The sequence below is a fragment of the Ranitomeya variabilis genome, chromosome 3 (assembly GCF_051348905.1).
Source record: "Ranitomeya variabilis isolate aRanVar5 chromosome 3, aRanVar5.hap1, whole genome shotgun sequence".
NCBI lineage: Eukaryota > Metazoa > Chordata > Amphibia > Anura > Dendrobatidae > Ranitomeya > Ranitomeya variabilis.
Window position 1 is genome coordinate 217,247,013 of NC_135234.1, and position 21,883 is coordinate 217,268,895.

Consider the following 21,883-nt stretch of genomic DNA (forward strand, 5'->3'; position numbering starts at 1 on the left):
TTCATATGAAGTTGGAGACCTACAGTATGTTTAAGATATCTGGCAAGGGAATATAGATGAAAGTGTTTTCCGGGCCAGAAAACATTTCTGGCAAGCACTTCAGTATAGCATGCCAAATTCTTACAATGTGTAATATACTCACTATGTGGATTTGGCTCTGGTTGCCAGGTATAACAGTCAACATGTAACCACTAATAAGCGATTTTCATACTACGGTTACATGCCAGCCAGCTTCTCTTCTTGCTTCTCTCACTGAAGCAGTTGGCTGAAGTTTTTCATTGAACATTGAGAGAGGCAGGAACAGAGGATAGTCGGCACATGACTAGTAGCATGAAAATCGCATATGGTTTGGGTCACATGAATCAGCTGACAGCTTTCATTTAACCCCTTTCTGACCTCGGTTGGGATAGTACATCCGAGGTCAGATCCCCTGCTTTGATGTGGGCTCCGGCGCAGAGCCCACATCAAAGCCGCGACATGTCAGCTGTTTTGAACAGCTGACATGTGCGCGCAATGGCGGCGAGTGGAATCGCGATCCACCCGCCGCTATTAACTAGTTAAATGCTGCTGTCAAACGCTGACAGCGGCATTTAACTACCGCTTCCGGTTGTGCGGCCGGAAATGCGCTCATTGCCGACCCCGTCACATGATCGGGGGTCAGCGATGCATCGGCATAGCAACCAGAGGTCTCCTTGAGACATAGCAAGCCTGTAATTAAGATACATAGGAGCGATCTGATGATCGCTGCTGTGTAGCAGAGCCGATAAGGCTATGCCAGCTTCTAGCCTCCCACGGAGGCTATTGAAGCTTGGCAAAAGTAAAAAAAAAAGTATAAAAAAATATGAAATAAATAAAAAAATATAAAAATTTAAATCACCCCCCTTTTCGCCCCATTCAAAATAAAACAATAAAAAAAAAATCAAACCTACACATATTTGGTATCGCCGCGTTCAGAATCGCCCGATCTATCAACTAAAAAAAAGGATTAACCTGATCGCTTAACGGCGTAGCGAGAAAAAAATTCAAAACTCCAGAATTATGTTTTTTTGTTCGCCGCGACATTGCGTTAAAATGCAATAACGGTCGATCAAAAGAACATATCTGCACCAAAATGGTATCACTAAAAACGTCAACTTGGCACGCAAAAAATAAGCCCTCACCTGACCCCAGATCACGAAAAATGGAGACGCTACGGGTATCGGAAAATGGCGCAATTTTTTTTTAGCAAAGTTTGGAATTTTTTTTCACCACTTAGATAAAAAATAACCTAGACATGTTTGGTGTCTATGAGCTTGTAATGAACTGGAAAATAATAATGGCAGGTCAATTTTAGCATTTAGTGAACCTAGCAAAAAAGCCAAACAAAAAACACGCATGGGATTGCACTTTTTTTACAATTTCACCGCACTTGTAATTTTTTTCCCATTTTCTAATAGATGTAATGGCAAAACTAATGATGTCGTTCAAAAGTACAACTCGTCCTGCAAAAAATAAGCCTTCACATGGCCATATTGACGGAAAAATAAAAAAGTTATGGTTCTGGGAGGGGAGCGAAAAACGAGCACGGAAAAACAGAAAATCCCAAGGTCATGAAGGGGTTAAAGAGGACCTTTCACCAGTTTGACCATGTTAAACTGGCCACATCATAGAATAGTGACTGCAGAGCTGTAGGAAAACAGTTTTTATTTCTTAATTTCTCTGGCAATGAGGAGATATTAGTATAAATGATAACCTAATGTTTACATGCTAAGTCTGAGAGGGTATTACTCTGGGCATGTACTTTGGACCCTGATTGACATTGGCCAATCTAAAGGTGATAGGACCATATTTGGGAAAAAAAAGATCATACCCCACATAATAACTTAGAACATTATTTTTCCTGTTTGAAACATGTAATGACAAACAGCCAGTTCTCCTCACTGGTCTCAATGCAAAGTAATTATTCTTGCTAGCAGTAAAGTAGTGCTGAGTGTGCTTACATACACTTTCAGCTATCATCTCATGGCAGTAAGTGTGGGAGGAGGATAACCACAGCAGAGCTAAGTCTAACTACAAACTCATCATCAAATATGCCTCTCAATGCTGAGTTCTGTATTGCCTCGCCCTACACTGTGAGATGAAGCTGAAAGAAGCTGATTATGATTGGTCATTGCCATGCAGAGCAAAAAGCACACATCCACAGAGAAAAGTCTCTGGTAACGCCCCCTAGGACATAGTGTAAATTATAACCTGTACTTTACAAGCTATATCTCCCCAATTCAGCTATTAACATTTAAGATTTGTACATGTCATCATCACTAACCTTGCTTAATGTGAGTAAGAGCAGAGTCTTTAGTTGTGGGTAGAAAAGAGCTGATATATTCCTTTCTCTTAGCTGTGACATGGTTTTTGCTTGTAGTAATAGTAATCTCTGAGTAGTAAATGTCAAACATAAAAAACACAGATTCCATAAAATATCACCAACAGTTATTTTTTTTATTGTATATGATGTTGTTACAGAAAACTGGCTAACCTTGAATACTATGTGTAGCAGATGCAGAAACAGCAGGCAAATGGACAGTGGATCCTCCATCAGTTGGATTTCTTTGAGCAGTCATATAATGCTGCCATGTTGTGTTCTCTGAACAAGATTGTATATATCAGTACATAAATGTAACACAGTCCCGGAAACTCTGATCTGTGCAATCATAACAAACCTTCAGTTTGAGATTTAGATGTTTCAGTATTCAGGACAGTGTGATTGGGGATTAATGTGGGTGAAAGGTTCTCCGGGCTAATAGGACTGAGGGTGGGATTTATATGACTTTCTGCATAGAAAAATCAAAGAAATAAATTATTTAGAGGAAAAAATGTGGTCCTATCAAAATATATGCAGTAATACCATGATGTCATTATTACTATTAAATATTATATTTCTATTGTTATGGAGTATTAACTTTTCAATCTCCTGGTCTTTGTGTCAGATAATCTTTAGAGCACATGGTTCTTGTGTAGCCTAGAGATGATAAAATGTTTTGAAATTCAAATTCACCAGGTTCTTGATTTTTCCAAAACATTTGACTAGCGCTAAATTAATTGCCCTGAAAACAAAAGTGTATAATACTGTGATGTCTCCTAAGACTGTTGTAACATGGCGCAGGGTGATTGCCATGGACAAGATACTCGTCTTTCACACCCTGTCATGCTACATGAAAATCTGGGTCATACACCTCTGCAGACTGTATGATGTCGCCAGGAATAGATGTTAAAGAATTGAGAGAGACCAAAGTCCAACATTAAACTTGTTTTTTACTGAATGTGAACTTGCTAAGACCTGTATATACATGCGATATTAGTCATGTTTCTTCACAATGTTTTCTCTTGCGTTAAGCAGGCAGTTACATTTAATAACACTTCATACATTATCTTGCGCTTCATACTTTTTCATCTCATGACAATCTAGCAAACGGTTATGGGAGACTTCTCCTAAAAGGACCACACGTGTCTAGGGGTAATGTTATGGCTAGCTACTCTCAGTTCCCAGCTGTCTAACGAGGACTCCACTGCTTGGGGTGCATCTGTATGGCTCCTTACTAGAACCTTGGAAGTCCACTGTTCTCCATAACACAGTTTGAGTCCCAATATGGTGACCATTGCTTTCTTTCTATGCACACAATTAAGTTCCCTTTCACTGTAGACTACGTTCACTAAAGTCCTGCTGATACAATTCTTTCTCCTTCAATCCCCTTTAAGCGGGCCTTTTACTTCCCCTGGGTTAAGTTACGTACCGTTTAGGTGGCCGCCCTGGCCTCGGTTTCAAACAGTCATATGTCTCCGTCAAATCTGTCAGTCACATTTCCTTGGTTCTTAAGACATATTATCTGATGTCCTGCAATCTTCCCTCTTCCATACAACACTCTATATCTTGTCAGTCTGCCCACTGTCAGACCTTAGGTCTGTCTCTGCCGAACACTGGGCTCTAACTGACTCTCTATCAGGGAGTTGTCTTCTGTCTTCCCACATAGCTCCTCCCATTCTAAGCTAATCCGACCTGTTAAGTCTATCTATTACCCAACTAAGTATATGCAAATTACTAAACAGATAAAATTACATTTAAACAGTGCAATGCAGTATATACAACACATATCTTTAAGTAAGTTGTGGGCAGCACCTCCACTTACATACACTGTGTACAACCCCTTTTAATCTCTTTAATTTGAACTCAACCTTAGTAATATTTATGTCACCTCAGTATGCAAGCAGATGGTAACCTGTTTTGGCAACCTATTTAATAAGCTTACTGATAGACATTTCATGTTTTTTTTAAATAAAAAAGCCCAAAAAAGATCCCTTTTAGCAATTTATGAACAGGCACACCATCCTGTTCAAAACACTGGTTCAGTGGTTAGCACTATTGTTTTGCAGCACTGGGGTCCTTAGTTCAATGGACATCTGCAAGGAGTTTGTAGGCTCTCCCTGTTTTTTTTGTGGATTTCTCTCGGTTTGCTCCTACATTCCAAAAACATACTGATGGGGAATCTAGCGCCCCATTGGGGATAGTGGTAATGCCCGTAAAGCATTGTGGAATTAATGGTGCTATATAACTGAGTAAAATAAACACTGACTCAAACTGATGGTGTTGCTGTTAGATGTAACATCATTCTGCTGTGACTGAGACAAGTTATGTGCCATATATTGCATAACACCCACTCACTCTTTCCGCACCTATATTCTTGCCAGAGGCAAAGGGGGCCAATTGTGGCCTGCCTTGGTAGAACTACTGTGTGGACAGCTGGTGCTGCATTTGATTTTGCTAGCAGCTCCCACACTTTTACCATCCATTTTGTACAACACTTTAACTTTTGACAATATTTTCAACCCCGCTTATTCAACCTTTGCCTAAAGGGACGTATTAAGAAATACTGGGTAGGTAGGTCATCTACAAGAAGCTAAATGTAACAATAGGCCAAAATATAGGTGTAGCGTTTATGGTTGGCAAATTAGACTAATATAACAGATGAGTAGAGATGAGCAGACCCGTGGAAGTACGCGTTCTGGTACCCGACTGAACTTTTGTCACCTGCGGACTTTGCGCATCTGTCTTCCACCTCACTCCATTGCAAATTAGCCAAGCAGTTTGGGCCTCAAGTCATGCAGGAGCCACTTTTGCTTTTTGATGATTCCGCTGGCTGAGGTTCCATCCATCTGGCCCTGCCCAAAAAGTAGAAGAGATTGAGTGGAGTGATGCCCAACCACTTCTTCAGTTTGAGCATGAGTACTTGTTAGGGCTAGTGAACACAGTGGACCACCACAACACATCTCTGATGATGATAAAACATTTGTTCCAACTGCTGCGTCTTTCTCCAGTGTGCAAACCGTCAAATAGGGAAATTGTGAGGACTGACTGGAAGATGAAGAGGGGGATGATGACGTCCTAGATCCCACTTGGAGTGAAGGCCATCCGTGTTAGTACGCAGGAAGAGGAGGTGGTCATGCTGCCACAGCTGCACTGCAAAAAAGGAGGATGCAATAGCACAGCAGCCAGGCCCTAACTGGTACTTCGGCTGCTGCTGCCCACCAAGCCGACAAACTGAGCACACCAAAGCCAGCTCAAAGGAGCACCCTGATGTTGCATTTCTTTAGTCAATATACTGAAGTCAAGAGATAGTTGGCTTGCATGCTGTGCCATCATAGCCCAAAGCAAGACACAAGTGTTCTGAACCTGAAGACCACCTGCATGACGAGGCATCTGAATTCAAAGCACAAGCTGCAGTGGAGTGCACACCTGAAAAATCACAAAAGGCTCCCATTTAACAGGGCCACCTGGCTCAAAGCAAAGAGAAGATATGGCAGTACCACCAGCAGTGCCACAGAGCATCACCACACTATCCCATGGAAGCGCGTAGCTGTCCATCAACCAAACACTGGAGACAAAGAAAAAGTACCCCCTACACAACTACGAGCACTCGTCCTGAATGACAGCATTTCAAAATTCCTGGCCTTTGAAATGCTGCCATTCTGGGTGGTGGAGATGAACAGTTTTAAAAAACTTAAAGCGGTGGCTGTCCTAGAGTGCGTGCTTCTCAGCAAATACTACTTTTCCAGGTCAGCCTGTTGTGAACTCTGTTTTCGGGCTCCCTCTTGTGGTCACTGGTGGTATGGTGTGACTTCTGCTTTGGGCTCCCCCTGGTGGCCTTGTTGGTTATCCTGCTGGTCTCTGGCTATCAGCTGGTTCGTTATCCTCTGGGAGGTTCCTATGTAGCTCTGTTTTACTTCCACTTGTTGCCGGCTGTCGATGTAATCAGTGCTACTCAGATTCCTTCTGACTACCTTGCTCCCAGTCCATCCAGGACAAGCTAAGTTTTGTTTGTTCATTTTTTGATCAGCAGTGTTTATCTTGTTTTCTTGTCCAGCTTGCTAAAATGTGATTCCCTCGCTTGCTGGATGCTCTAGTGGACTGAGTTTCTCCCCACACACCATTAGTTGGTGCATGGGTTCTTGAAATCTCAGGATGGATATTTTGTAAGGGTTTTTTATTGATCGCATAGACCCCTGCTCTATTTTCTGCTTTCTAGTACTAGTGGGCCTCTTTTGCTGAATCTGATTTCATCCCTACGTATGTGCCTTCTTCTTACTTCACCATTAATATTTGTTGGGGGCTTCTATATCTTTGGGGATTATCTCTCTGGAGGCAAGCGAGGTCTTTCTTTCTCTTTAGGGGTAGCTAGTTCCTCAGGCTGGCTCGAGACGTCTAGGAAATATTTTAGGCACGTTCACCGGCTACCTCTAGCTGTTTTGGATAGGTTCAGATTTGCGATCAGTCCAGTTACCATCTCCCTAGAGCTTGTCCTTAGTTTATTCACTTGCTGGTCTATTCGTGATCCTCAGCCACTAAGGATCATAACAGTACAGCCGGCCTGTAAAGTGTTAATTGCATGGCAGAAGCAGGAGAAAAGAAGCCTTGAGAAATTTTATTTATTTTTATTTTTTGTTGTTGTTGTTGCTGTGTGTCTAGCTGCTGTGGCTAGCTTCTCTCCTCCTCTTAATCTTGGTGTGGCTCTGAGTTCAGCTGCTGACATGGATGTCCAGAGCTTGGCTTCCAGTCTGGATAATCTTGCTGCTAGGGTTCAAAGTATTCAGGATTTTGTTGTTCACAGTCCTATGTCAGAGCCTAGAATACCTATTCCGGAGTTGTTTTCTGGAGATAGATCTAGGTTCCTGAATTTTAGGAACAATTGTAAGTTGTTTCTTTCTTTGAAACCTCGTTCCTCTGGTGATGCCGTTCAGCAAGTTAAGATTATCATTTCCTTTTTGCGTGGTGACCCCCAAGATTGGGCCTTCGCATTGGCGCCAGGGGATCCTGCATTGCTTAGTGTAGATGCATTTTTTTCTAGCCCTTGGATTGCTCTATGAGGAACCTAATCTTGAGAACCAGGCTGAAAAAACGATATTGGCCCTCTCGCAGGGGCAAGATGAAGCAGAGGTGTACTGCCAGAAATTTCGGAAATGGTCGGTGCTTACTCAGTGGAATGAGTGTGCCCTGGCTGCAAATTTCAGAGAAGGTCTTTCTGAAGCCATTAAGAATGTCATGGTGGGGTTTCCTACGCCTGCAGGTCTGAATGAGTCAATGACTCTGGCCATTCAGATTGATCGGCGTTTGCGGGAGCGCAAACCTGTGCACCATTTGGCAGTGTCTTCTGAACAGACACCTGAATCTATGCAATGTGACAGAATTCTAACCAGAAGTGAACGGCAAAATTATAGATGGCAAAATGGGTTGTGCTTTTACTGTGGTGACTCAGCTCATGTTATCTCAGCATGCTCTAAGCGCAAAAAAAAGGTTGATAAATCTGTCACCATTGGTACTTTACAGCCTAAGTTCATTTTGTCTGTTACCCTGATTTGTTCCCTGTCATCTTACCCGGTTAATGCTTTTGTAGATTCAGGTGCCGCCCTGAGTCTGATGGATTGGTCATTTGCCAGGCGCTGTGGTTTTGATTTGGAGCCTTTAAAATTCCCTATTCCACTAAGGGGAATTGATTCTACACCATTGGCTACGAATAGACCTCAGTACTGGACACAAGTGACCATGTGCATGACTCCTGTTCATCAGGAGGTGATTCGCTTTCTTGTACTGCATAATTTGCATGATGTCGTCGTGTTGGGTCTACCATGGTTGCAGACTCATAATCCAGTCCTGGATTGGAAAGCTATGTCGGTGTCAAGTTGGGGTTGTCAGGGAATTCATGGTGACGCTCCTGTGGTGTCAATTGCTTTGTCCACTCCTTCTGAAGTCCCTACGTTTTTGTCAGACTACCAGGATGTATTTGAGGAGCCCAAACTCAATTCTCTACCTCCTCATAGGGACTGTGATTGTGCTATAAATTTGATTCCTGGTAGTAAGTTTCCTAAGGGACGACTTTTCAATTTATCTGTGCTGGAGCATGCTGCCATGCGGAGTTATATAAAGGAGTCTTTAGAGAAGGGACATATTCGCCCGTCTTGGTGCAGGATTCTTTTTTGTGGCTAAAAAGGATGGTTCCCTGAGACCCTGTATTGATTATCGCCTTTTGAATAAAATCACGGTCAAATTTCAGTATCCTTTGCCATTGTTAACTGATTTGTTTGCTCGCATTAGGGGGGTCTAGTTGGTTCACCAAGATAGATCTTCGTGGTGCGTATAACCTTGTGCGTATAAAACAGGGTGATGAATGGAAAACTGCATTTAATACGCCTGAAGGCCATTTTGAGTACTTGGTGATGCCTTTTGGACTTTCTAATGCTCCTTCAGTCTTTCAGTCCTTTATGCATGACATCTTCCGTGAATATCTGGATAAGTTTATGATTGTGTATCTGGATGATATTCTGGTTTTTTCGGATGATTGGGAGTCTCATGTTAAGCAGGTCAGGATGGTCTTTCAGGTCCTACGTGACAATGCTTTATTTGTGAAGGGCTCAAAATGTCTTTTTGGAGTCCAGAAGATTTCTTTTTTGGGTTTCATTTTTTCTCCTTCTATTGAGATGGACCCAGTCAAGGTTCAGGCTATTCATGACTGGACGCAGCCTACATCTGTTAAGAGTCTTCAGAAGTTCTTGGGTTTTGCTAATTTTTACCATCGCTTCATAGCTAATTTTTCTGGCGTTGTTAAGCCTTTGACGGATTTGACCAAGAAGGGTTCTGATGTGACTAATTGGTCTTCTGCGGCTGTGGAGGCCTTTCGGGAGCTGAAGCATCGGTTTTCTTCGGCTCCGGTCTTATGTCAGCCAGATGTCTCACTTCCCTTCCAGGTGGAGGTTGATGCTTCCGAGATTGGAGCGGGGGCTGTTTTGTCGCAGAGAAGCCCCGATGGCTCTGTGATGAAGCCATGTGCTTTCTTTTCAAGAAAGTTTTCGCCTGCCGAGCGGAATTATGATGTCGGTAATCGGGAGCTGTTGGCTATGAAGTGGGCATTTGAGGAGTGGCGACATTGGCTCGAGGGAGCTAAACATCGTGTGGTGGTCTTGACTGACCACAAGAATTTGATTTTTCTCGAGTCGGCCAAGCGGCTGAATCCCAGACAGGCTCGTTGGTCGTTGTTTTTCTCTCGTTTTAATTTCATGGTCTCGTACCTGCCTGGTTCGAAGAATGTGAAGTCTGATGCTCTTTCTAGGAGTTTTGTGCCTGACTCCTGGAGATTCAGAGCCGGCTGGTATCCTTAGAGAAGGGGTGATTTTGTCTGCCATCTCCCCAGATTTGCGACGTGTGCTGCAAGAGTTTCAGGCGGATAGACCTGACCGCTGTCCAAAGGAGAGACTGTTTGTCCCGGATAGATGGACCAACAGAGTCATCTCCGAGGTTCATTCTTCGGTGTTGGCGGGCCATCCTGGAATATTTGGTACCAGAGACTTGGTGGCCAGGTCTTTTTGGTGGCCTTCCTTGTCGCGGGATGTGCGTTCCTTTGTGCAGTCTTGTGGAATTTGTGCTCGGGCGAAGCCTTGCTGTTCTCGTGCAAGTGGTTTGCTGTTACCTTTGCCTGTCCCGAAGAGGCCTTGGACGCACATTTCCATGGATTTTATTTCAGATCTCCCTGTCTCTCAGAGAATGTCTGTTATCTGAGTGGTGTGTGATCGTTTTTCTAAGATGGTCCATTTGGTGCCCTTGCCTAAGTTGCCTTCCTCCTCCGAGTTGGTTCCACTGTTTTTTCAAAATGTGGTTCGTTTGCACGGGATTCCTGAGAACATTGTTTCTGACAGAGGATCAAAGTTTGTGTCTAGATTTTGGCGCACCTTTTGTGCTAAGTTGGGCATTGAATTGTCTTTTTCGTCGGCCTTCCATCCTCAGACGAATGGCCAAACCGAGCGAACTAATCAGACCTTGGAGACTTATTTAAGATGTTTTGTTTCTGCTGACCAGGACGACTGGGTTACTTTTTTACCGTTGGCCGAGTTTGCCCTTAATAATCGGGCTAGTTCTGCTACTTTGGTTTCTCCTTTTTTTTGTAATTCGGGCTTTCATCCTCGTTTTTCCTCGGGTCAGGTGGAGCCTTCTGACTGTCCTGGAGTGGATGTTGTGGTGGATAGGTTGCATCAGATTTGGAATCATGTGGTGGACAATTTGAAATTGTCACAAGAGAAGGCTCAGCTCTTTGCCAACCGCCGTCGCTGTGTGGGTCCCCGACTTCGCGTTGGGGACTTGGTGTGGTTGTCTTCTCGCTTCGTTCCTATGAAGGTCTCCTCTCATAAGTTCAAGCCTCGGTTTATCGGTCCTTATAAGATTCTGGAAGTCCTTGGCCCTGTGTCATTCCGTCTGGACCTCCCGGCATCATTTGCTATTCATAATGTGTTCCATCGCTCGTTGTTGCGGAGGTATGTGGTACCTGTGGTTCCTCCGGTTGAGCCTCCTGCCCCGGTGCTGGTTGAGGGAGAATTGGAATACGTGGTGGAGAAGATCTTGGATTCTCGTGTTTCTAGACGGAGGCTCCAGTATTTGGTCAAGTGGAAGGGCTATGGTCAGGAGGATAATTCTTGGGTTGTCGCCTCTGATGTTCATGCGGCCGATTTGGTTCGTGCCTTCCATGTGGCTCATCCTGATCGCCCTGGGGGTTTTCATGAGGGTTTGGTGACCCCTCCTTAAGGGGGGGGTACTGTTGTGAACTCTGTTTTCGGGCTCCCTCTTGTGGTCACTGGTGGTATGGTGTGACTTCTGCTTTGGGCTCCCCCTGGTGGCCTTGTTGGTTATCCTGCTGGTCTCTGGCTATCAGCTGGTTCGTTATCCTCTGGGAGGTTCCTATGTAGCTCTGTTTTACTTCCACTTGTTGCCGGCTGTCGATGTAATCAGTGCTACTCAGATTCCTTCTGACTACCTTGCTCCCAGTCCATCCAGGACAAGCTAAGTTTTGTTTGTTCATTTTTTTGATCAGCAGTGTTTATCATGTTTTCTTGTCCAGCTTGCTAAAATGTGATTCCCTCGCTTGCTGGATGCTCTAGTGGACTGAGTTTCTCCCCACACACCATTAGTTGGTGCGTGGGTTCTTGAAATCTCAGGATGGATATTTTGTAAGGGTTTTTTATTGATCGCATAGACCCCTGCTCTATTTTCTGCTTTCTAGTACTAGTGGGCCTCTTTTGCTGAATCTGATTTCATCCCTACGTATGTGCCTTCTTCTTACTTCACCGTTAATATTTGTTGGGGGCTTCTATATCTTTGGGGATTATTTCTCTGGAGGCAAGCGAGGTCTTTCTTTCTCTTTAGGGGTAGCTAGTTCCTCAGGCTGGCTCGAGACATCTAGGAAATTTTTTAGGCACGTTCACCGGCTACCTCTAGTTGTTTTGGATAGGTTCAGATTTGCGATCAGTCCAGTTACCATCTCCCTAGAGCTTGTCCTTAGTTTATTCACTTACTGGTCTATTCGTGATCCTCAGCCACTAAGGATCATAACATCAGCCATCCCTGCCCTGCACACGCATGTTTTAGATAAACTTAGGTATGCATTGTGCAACTCCATCAGTGGTAAGGTCCACATAACCACCGATTCGTGGACTAGTAAGTGCTGACAGGGATGTTATATCTCCCTAACTGCCAATTGGGTAAATGTATCCACCTCACAGTTCAAAATTGTTATTTTTTTAGTTTTTTATTCACTGTTATTTTAAGCTATTTCCATAAAAACAAACAAACAAAAAACACAAAAACAGTGTTGGCTCCACCTCCTCCTCCACTTAGACCTCGCCTCCTAGTTCAAGATTGTTATTTTTCATTTTTTTATTCTATGTTATTTTAAGTTATTTCAGTTATTTACCTAAAAAAAGACAAAGAAACAAAATACACAAACAGTGTTGGCTACCTACTCCTCCTCTACTGTATGTTATTTTAAGCAATTTTCCTACCCAAATTTGTTTGCAGGGCAATTGTCCTTCTCTTACCCTAATTTTAGTTCTTCCTTTTGCAGCCCACTAATTCTTATTACCACTATTTTACAGCACCAAAGTTTGGGCCGCCATTAGCCTCTGTTGGGTTCGGTTTTGGGGTCAAAAAATGGTCCAATATCAGTCCAGAAAAGTTGGACGAGTTTCATGCGATTTTCTTGCGAGTATAACGTGACCTTTAGCACCTAGCATCCGAATGACATCCGATTTACATGCAAATGCGATCCAATTGCAATGCAGTTTTAACATGCGCTTTTACATTGTGCAATTCTCTGTCATTTACACATTGTTTTCAAAGGAAATATTCATACATGTATGTATATATACAGTACAGACAAAACGTTTGGACACACCTTCTCATTTAAAGATTTTTCTGTATTTTCATGACTATGAAAATTGTACATTCACACTGAATGCATCAAAACTATGAATTAACCCATGTGGAATTATATACTTAACAAAAAAGTGTGAAACAGCTGAAATTATGTCTTATATTCTAGGTTCTTCAAAGTAGCCACCTTTTGCTTTGATGACTGCTTTGCACACTCTTGGCATTTTCTTGATGAGCTTCAAGAGGTAGTCACCGGGTATGGTCTTCTAACAATCTTGAAGGAGTTCCCAGAGATGCTTAGCACTTGTTGGCCCTTTTGCCTTCACTTTGCGGTCCAGCTCACCCCAAACCATCTCGATTGGGTTCAGGTCTGGTGACTGTGGAGGCCAGGTCATCTGGCGTAGCACCCCATCACTCTCCTTCTTGGTCAAATAGCCCTTACACAGCCTGGAGGTGTGTTTGGGGTCATTGTCCTGTTGAAAAATAAATGATGGTCCAACTAAACGCAAACCGGATGGAATAGCATGTTGCTGCAAGATGCTGTGGTAGCCATGCTGGTTCAGTATGCCTACAGTTTTGAAAAAACAGTGTCACCAGCAAAGCACCCCAACACCATCACACCTCCTCCTCCATGCTTCACGGTGGGAACCAGTCATGTAGAGTCAATCTGTTCACCTTTTCTGCGTCGCACAAAGACACGGTGGTTGGAACCAAAGATCTCAAATTTGGACTCATTAGACCAAAGCACATCAGACCACTCCCTCCAAAAAATGATGCTACTGCTCAAATACCCATTTGATAGCTAAGAGTTCCCTATTACCAATACCATAGTTTTTCTCAGCTTGCAAAAGTTTTTTAGAAAAGTATGCACATGGTTGCCATGCTTGGCACCAGGAACCAGATTAATGGCACAATCATAAGGATGATGAGGGTGAAGCTCTTGGCTCCCCTTTTCAGAAAACACATCCTCGAAGTCTGACAGGTAATGGGGCACAGACAGGGTATCCACCCTTGCCAACTGGGTACCCAAACAGTGTATTTGACAATATGTACTCCATTTTACCACTTCCTATGTCTGCCAATCAATTACCAGATTGTGCAGAGCGAGCCAAGGAAGTCCCAATACCACAGGTGAGGGCAGGCCCTCAAGCACGTAGCAGTTTAACAACTCATAGTGTATGGCCCCCACCTGTAGCCGCAAGTCATGGACCACCTGCGAAGTGCCCCTGTTTTAGAGGGCCAGAATCAATAGCTATAATGGATATCGTTCAACTCACAAAAAATTGCCCTTAATGCAATACCCCTTTGTCCGGGAGAAACAAGTACCACTAAATATTTTATGCATAAATCACTTTTTTTTGGTTATTATACTAAATAGTAAATTCCAAAACCGGTGGTGCTTTACTTGATAAAATATAATTTATTAAACATGATTAAAATTGGAAACACATAGAAACAACATGTACAAAAAAGTGCAGTATCCAATTAAAAGAGGGACATTATAGCCATTGGAAAACCACCAGTTTCCTGTAACACTAAGGTACAACTGTGCACAATGATTGCAAAAGAAGGAAGCTAAGTTCTACATAAGATGACCTCTAACTCTCATACTTAAACACAGTAGAAACAATTTATAGAGTCTGTGCTGATAAAAATATTAAGCTGATGTCTAACTCTTAGACTATCAGGTATGACAGCAATGACAACGTGTTGAGAAGTATGAGAATGAGTTGTTGGTAATAGTAAGTGATTATTGTGCAAACGAAGCTTCTATGAAACAATGTGAACAAAGGCACATTACCAGAGTGACGTGGCGTGGTAAATCCTCGGCGTCCCTCTGCCCCGACACGCGTTTCACTGACCGCTTCTTCAGGAGGAATTTACTATTTAGTATAATAACCAAAAAAAGTGATTTATAATGGATATCGGTCTGGACAAGTTATGTGGGACAAGGTCTTGGTCCCGGATGAACCTAGTGTCGACCAAATTAAACCCCACTGTCCAAGAAGGCGGAAATGTCCACCTTATTTTCACCCACTTATAAAATGGCTGGAAGGAAAAAACGAGTCTTTCCCACCGAGGTTTGGAGTGCACCCAAGTTGCCAACCTCCACGCAACCCAGGCCCTCTAGTTTTCTTGCGGTTGTTTAAACAAGTGATGGGTAGTACATGTGCTCAAAAAATGACCCTAAGTGCCACAACAAAAACACACTTCCCTTACGTCGGATTAATGCTATGTTGGGACGCCACACCCACGTGCATGAGTTCCACAGTAAGATCAGTACTGACCACACTCAAACTTGGACCTCCTGCCCCCAGAGGTGACTCCCTATATCTCTAATGAAAATGGTGATCAACCCGGATTGTCAGAGACATGGCCGCCTCTAGGGAGTCAGGACTCTCATAGAGAGCTAATGCATCCTTTACTCTCACAGAGAGACCCTCGCAGAACTGAATATGGAGGGCCGGGTCATTCCACCTAGTGTCAGTGGCCCACCACCGGAACTCGGAGGAGTATTACAGACGGTCTAATTGCTGAAGTTGGCGCAGAGATGACTCAGCCAAGGAGACGCGATCAGGGTCATCATACACCAAGCCCAAAGCCTGAAAGAAGCTCTCTACTGTCTGGAGTGACTGTGAGTCAGATTGGAGAGAAAATGCCCATGCTTGTGTGTCCCCCTGCAGGAGCGAGAAAACAATCATCACCCGTTGCTCCTCTGTACCAGAGGATACTGGATGCAGTCGGAAATATGGTTTACAGGACTCACAGAACACAACAAACTTGAGAACCTGTCTGGCAGCGCGACCTTGGGATCCACAATGGTTAGCCTGGAGGGCAAGATCCCCACACCAGATATAACAGGGTGCTGTGAAACTACAGTGCGTAAATCCACCACCTGCAAACTGAGCTGCTGCAACTGCCCTGTCAGCACTTAAAAAGAAAAAAGAATAGGCCATACCATGGGGATCACCAGAGACAAGGATATGACATAAAATGAACACAGCTTTATTTAATTAAACTCACAAGACACGTACGCTTAAAAGCATTTAAAAAAAAGGGTCACACATGCGCCCTATACAGAAAAAAGCCCAAAATAAGGTTACAGCCTGAGCATGACTCCTAGGAAATCAGACACCTATATAGACAGCATATCAGATACGCAACCTGATTATTCGTAACCTGTTTGTGTTAAGAGCCCTGGTGGGCAAAGAATCTCAGTTGGTAAATTCACATATGCTCTCATTAAACGAGCGTATACCCTTGCAACTCGATGTAGCCTAGATATTGTCGCAGAATACCCACCAATAAGCAAAATAGTGGACCCTACAACAGCACACAATATAAAGAGTGAGCAGTCAGATAATATTCACACCTTCACAGGTTACCTGCCGACTGCAATACCCGTACCCATCACAGTGAGTAGTGAGAGTGCGATGTTGTCAGTACACACCAATACCAATACCACAGGACGGCCCAGTATGATAACCTATTCCTTAAGGAGTCAAGCACAGGAAGAGCGGATGCCCAACGCCTGTCGCCACTAACTGGCTTTGTCAGCTCTGTGATAGGATCCATCATGGATCATAAAAAGGACTTTTGGTCTGAGTTAATTTCACGATAGGACTGGCGAGTAAACTGGGACCAGGGGCACCTTTCCTGGCCCTAGCACTAGGGGGCACTCTAGCTTGCCCAGTTCCCTGGGATACCTCAGATGGTGAGGATGCTGGGGCCTCCACCCTTGCCCTGTCTCCTAGCTGTAGCCCTGCATTTGTCTCCTTCCCCCACCAGCGGAAGATAGGCACTACCGTGTGCCGCAGTACACCAACCCGACAGACAGGGGAACAAAGACAAAGGTAAAAGAAAATTCCACTCACACAAAATATACTCTCTCAAATAACAGAGGAATTCACCAGGATGTGAAGGACGGAGGAAGAAAATAAGGCAGGTTAGGATGAGGAATTTCCAAGCGTACAAACCAAGCAACTGTCACACAAGGCAGGTTAGAATGAGGAATTTCCAAGCATTCAAACCAAGCAACTGTCACACATTAAACTCCTACAGCTCTCCAAACACCAGCTCCTCACTCTCCAGATCTATGTAGCAAGTGCTAACTCAGACAAGGACCTGGCCAGAAGGCCTAGCTTTTATAGAAGAGAGGAGTGGCTAACCGAGCACAGCTGAATGCAGGGATTTCCACATGGCCGGTTAACCCCTGTCCTGATGAAAGAAAAACAAACACATTTAATACACCGGAGAAGTGCTTCTTCTCAGTGGTGAAGCAGGAGTCATCAGACGCTGCGATCTTCTGGCACTGTTCTGTCGCGGAAACTCCGTGACACCTTGTAGCTGTGGCGACAAGTCCACCAATTCAGACAGTCCCCAGATATGAGATAACGTTGTACATCCTGATATCGTGCAGTCCTAGATCGGATCTCATTGCATAAGGCTGTCATATCATTCGCTACACGTACAATGAAGATTAGTTCACCTGACTCTAAATAAAGGTTAAATTACCGCAGTTCCTGCATGTAGGCAGAAGACAGGTGAGGGATCAAATATTTTATCAAATTTTGATCCAATAACGAAAAGTAATGACAGATATGTGCTGTCTAAATTACAAAGAAAGTGCAAACGTAACTTTGTTAAGAGTGCATCCTTAGTAATGGAAGAGTTTAAACATTACAGACAGAAGGAAGTATGTTCTGTCCAGGCCCCTAAATCAGGAATGGCATGTGTTAGATGTTATGCCTGTGCTGGCTCCGGCCATATTGCCAGGTACTGCAAATGGCCGGTTACAATGAGGGAGAGGAAATATCATTCTGTGAAATGTTTTAAATGTGGTCACTTTGGACATATTGCAAGGAACTGTTATTGCACAAGTAATTGTGAGGGGCCTAACAATATTGTCAAGGATCACAGGCATTTTCACAGACATAATGGCATTTTCTCTGTGTCATGTGCCAGGCTGTGGGCAGAGTCGTCAATTTGGCTGATTACAACCAGGGAAGTTAGGGAGGCCTTAATGTAAACTCAGCTTCTAAAGGTACCTTCACACTAAACAACTTTCCAATGAGAACGACAACGATCCGTGACGTTGCAGCATCCTGGATAGCGATCTCGTTGTGTTTGACACGCAGCAGCGATCTGGATCCCGCTGTGATATCGCTGGTCGGAGCTAGAAGTCCAGAACTTTATTTGGTCGTCAGATTGGCGTGTATCGTCGTGTTTGACAGCAAAAGCAACGATGCCTGCAATGTTTCTTCATGGAGCGAACTGGAGCGAACAACCAGCGAGAACGATAAGTACGTCACTGGATCGCTCCTGCATCGTTCTGCTGTTGCCGGTGTCTGACGTCTCCTAGCGACCTAAACAGCGACGCTGCAGCGATCGGCTCGTTGTCTATATCGCTGCAGCGTCGCTTAATGTGACGGTGCCATAAGAGTTTCTGTCTGGCCTCTGGTCTTTCTGATTGTTTGTTTTGTTTTATTTTCTTTTGCTCTTCTGTTATTTGCTAAGTTTGCTCTTTTGTAATTGAAATGTTTTGTTAAACTAGTGAGGTTCAGACAGGAGGCAGAAGAGCCTTATCTGAGGTGCAATGTGATAGCAATGATAACAGGATTTATTAAGGTACCGTCACACTCAGCGACGCTGCAGCGATATAGACAACGAGCCGATCGCTGCAGCTTCGCTGTTTAGGTCGCTGGGGAGCTGTGACACAGACAGCTCTCTCCAGCAACCAATGATCAGGGGAACGACTTCGGCATTGTTGAAACTGTCTTCAACGATGCCGAAGTCCCCCTGCAGCACCCGGGTAACCAGGGTAAACATCGGGTTACTAAGTGCAGGGCCGCGCTTAGTAACCCGATATTTACCCTGGTTACCATTGTAAAAGTAAAAAAAAAACACTACATACTCACATTCTGATGTCTGTCACGTCCCCCGGCGTCCACAGGGTTAAACTGCTTTCGGCAGGAGCGCTGCTAAATGCACGCGCTGCTGCAGAGAGCTTCCCTGCACTGAATGTGTCAGCGCCGGCACCCGGCAGTAACAGCGGTGACGTCACCGCTGTGCTCTGCTTTACGGCCGGCACTGACAGTCAGTGCAGGGAAGCTCTCGGCAGCAGCGCATGCATTTAGCAGCGCTCTTGCCGAAAGCAGTTTAACCCTGTGGACGCCGGGGGACGTGACAGACATCAGAAGGTGAGTATGTAGTGTTTTTTTTTTTACTTTTACAATGGTAACCAGGGTAAATATCGGGTTACTAAGCGCGGCCCTGCACTTAGTAACCCAATATTTACCCTGGTTACCATTGTAAAACATTGCAGGCATCGTTGCTTTTGCTGTCAAACACAACGATACACACCGATCTGACGACCAAATAAAGTTCTGGACTTCAAGCTCCGACCAGCGATATCACAGCAGGATCCAGATCGCTGCTGCGTGTCAAACACAACGAGATCGCTATCCAGGACGCTGCAACGTCACGGATCGCTGTCGTTCTCATTGTAAAGTCGCTCAGTGTGAAGGTACCTTAAGGCTACTTTCACACTAGCGTTAACTGCAATACGTCGCAAATGCGTCGTTTTGCCGAAAATACGCATCCAGCAAAAGTTCTTGCTGGATACGTTTTTTCATCATAGACTAACATTAGCGACGCATTTGCGACGCATTGCCAAACGTCGCGTCCGTTTTGCGACGCTTGGGCGTGTGGTAGCGGACCGTCGGGAGAAAAAAACGTTACATGTAACGTTTTTTGCTCCCGACGGTCCGCTTTTTCCGACCGCGCATGCGCGGCCGGAACTCCGCCCCCACCTCCCCGCACTTCCCCGCACCTCACAATGGGGCAGCGGATGCGTGGGAAAAATGCATCCGCTGCCCCCGTTGTGCGGCGGAGACCACACTAGCGTCGGGAACGTCGGCCCGACGCACAGCGACGGGTTGTTCCCGACGCTAGTGTGAAAGTAGCCTAAGTTGTTGGTTGTTTGCTGTTTTCTATCAGACCCCCTGTGAAGTGAATTAGGTTTATTTACTGGTACTTGTATTTTTAGCTCCAGTTTTCCATATAATTCATAATGATAAGAGTAACACAGATCACAGGATAGTAGAGTCACATCCATGGATGCTCTGATTTGTTGAACTAAGATAGGTAGGGAGGTGTGTGTTCACCTAAGCTTTGAAGTTCAGCTGTAAAATTGACTTTGTTTGTTTGTTTTCCTGTGCATCTTAGATTGGATAAAGGTTGTTGTTACATGAACTAAAGGTACCTTCACACGAAACGACTTTGTAACGATATCGCTAGCGATCCGTGACGTTGCAGCGTCCTGGCTAGCGATATTGTTTAGTTTGACACGCAGCAGCGATCAGGATCCTGCTGTGATGTCGCTGGTCGCTGAATAAAGTTCAGAACTTTATTTGGTCGTCCGATCGCCGTGTATCGTTGTGTTTGACAGCAAAAGCAACGATACCAGCGATATTTTACACTGGTAACCAGGGTAAACATCGGGTTGCTAAGCGCAGGGCCGCGCTTAGTAACCCGATGTTTACCCTGGTTACCAGCGTAAAATGTAAAAACAACAAACAGTACATACTTACATGCGTCCCCCGGCGTCCGCTTCCCACACTGACTGAGCGCCGCAAAGTGAAAGTGAAAGCACAGCACAGCGGTGAAGTCACCGCTGTGCCCTGCTACTGCCGGCGCTCACACAGTGCAGGAAGCGGACGCCAGGGGACGCATGTAAGTATGTACTGTTTGTTTTTTTTACATTTTACGCTGGTAACCAGGGTAAACATCGGGTTACTAAGCGCGGCCCTGCGCTTAGCAACCCGATGTTTACCCTGGTTACCCGGGGACCTCGGCATCGTTGGGCGCTGGAGAGTGGTCTGTGTGACAGCTCTCCAGCGATCAAACAGCGACGCTGCAGCGATCGGCATCGTTGTCGCTATCGCTGCAGCGTCGCTTCGTGTGAAGGTACCTTAAGACAGGCTAAGGGTATGTGCACACGTCCGGATTTCTTGCAGAAATTTCCTGAAGAAAACCGGAAATTTTCTGCAAGAAATCCACATTTTTTTTTTTGCGTTTTTTTTCGTTTTTTTCGCAGTTTTTTTTAGCATTCTGCAAGCGTAATTAGCTTGCAGAATGCTAAAGTTTTCCAAGCGATCTGTAGCATCGCTTGGAAAACTGACTGACAAGTTGGTCACACTTTTCAAACATACTGTTTGACAAGTGTGACCAACTTTTTATACTATAGATGCTGCTTATGCAGCATCTATAGTAAAAGATAGAATGTTTAAAAATAATAAAAAAATTAAAAAATGGTTATACTCACCTGCAGACAGCCGATCTCCTCAGCGGCGTCCATTCCTATAGATGCCGGTGTGGTTCAGGACCTTCGATGACGTCGCGGCTTGTGATTGGTCGCGTGAGTCACATGAGCGGTCACGCGACCAATCACAAGACAGCGACGTCATCACAGGTCCTGAACCACACCATCTATAGGAACGGAAGAGAAAGCATGCACCGGAGAGGCGGGAACACTTCGGGGGCCATCAGAGGGTGAGTATATCACTATTTTTTATTTTAATTCTTTTTTTTTTACCAATTATACGGTGCCCAGTCCGTGGAGGAGAGTCTCCTCTCCTCCACCCTGGGTACCAACCGCACATAATCTGCTTACTTCCCGCATGGTGTGCACAGCCCCGTGCGGGAAGTAAGCAGATCAATGCATTCCTAGGTGTGCGGAATCCCCGCAATTCCGCATTTTTAATGAACATGTTGCTTTTTTTTCCGCTATGCGATTTTTTCGCGGAAAAAAATGCAACATTTGCACAAAAAATGCGGAATACCCTGTAAATAATAGGAGGCATATGTAAGCGTTTTTTTGCGTTTTTATCACGTTTTTATAGCGAAAAAAATGTGAAAAATCCTGAACGTGTGCACATGGCCTAAGAAACATGGACAGATAGCGGACGCACACGATGAAGTGTCATTTTATACTGTGTGCTGCTAAGACCTTGAAGTTTGGACGGATAACATGGTTTTGTTTAAGACCTGATGCAGGATACAACTAAATTCAGTGTACCTTAGTTTCACGTTTAGTTTTTCTAGGGTGTTAAGTAGCTGCGAGGGTGGATGTTACTCTGTTGAATTGTGGAAAACTGGTAGGGGTGT

General features: G+C 44.5%; 1 protein-coding gene across 5 annotated transcripts in view; it reads right to left on the reverse strand.

Moving 5' to 3' along the window:
* The window catches only part of LOC143815672 (uncharacterized), a 219,540-nt gene that overhangs the window by 133,426 nt on the left and 64,231 nt on the right, over window positions 1-21,883 (reverse strand). For all 5 annotated transcript variants that reach the window (XR_013223776.1, XM_077295171.1, XM_077295172.1 and 2 more), the window contains 3 exons: window positions 2,697-2,807; window positions 2,513-2,620; window positions 2,303-2,410 (listed from right to left, as the gene is read on the reverse strand). Coding sequence is in view for 4 of the 5 variants with exons in the window: in XM_077295171.1 (XP_077151286.1) it covers window positions 2,303-2,410; window positions 2,513-2,620; window positions 2,697-2,807 (327 nt within the window). In the remaining variant the exon portion in view is untranslated. The remainder of the gene's footprint in view (window positions 1-2,302; window positions 2,411-2,512; window positions 2,621-2,696; window positions 2,808-21,883) is intronic.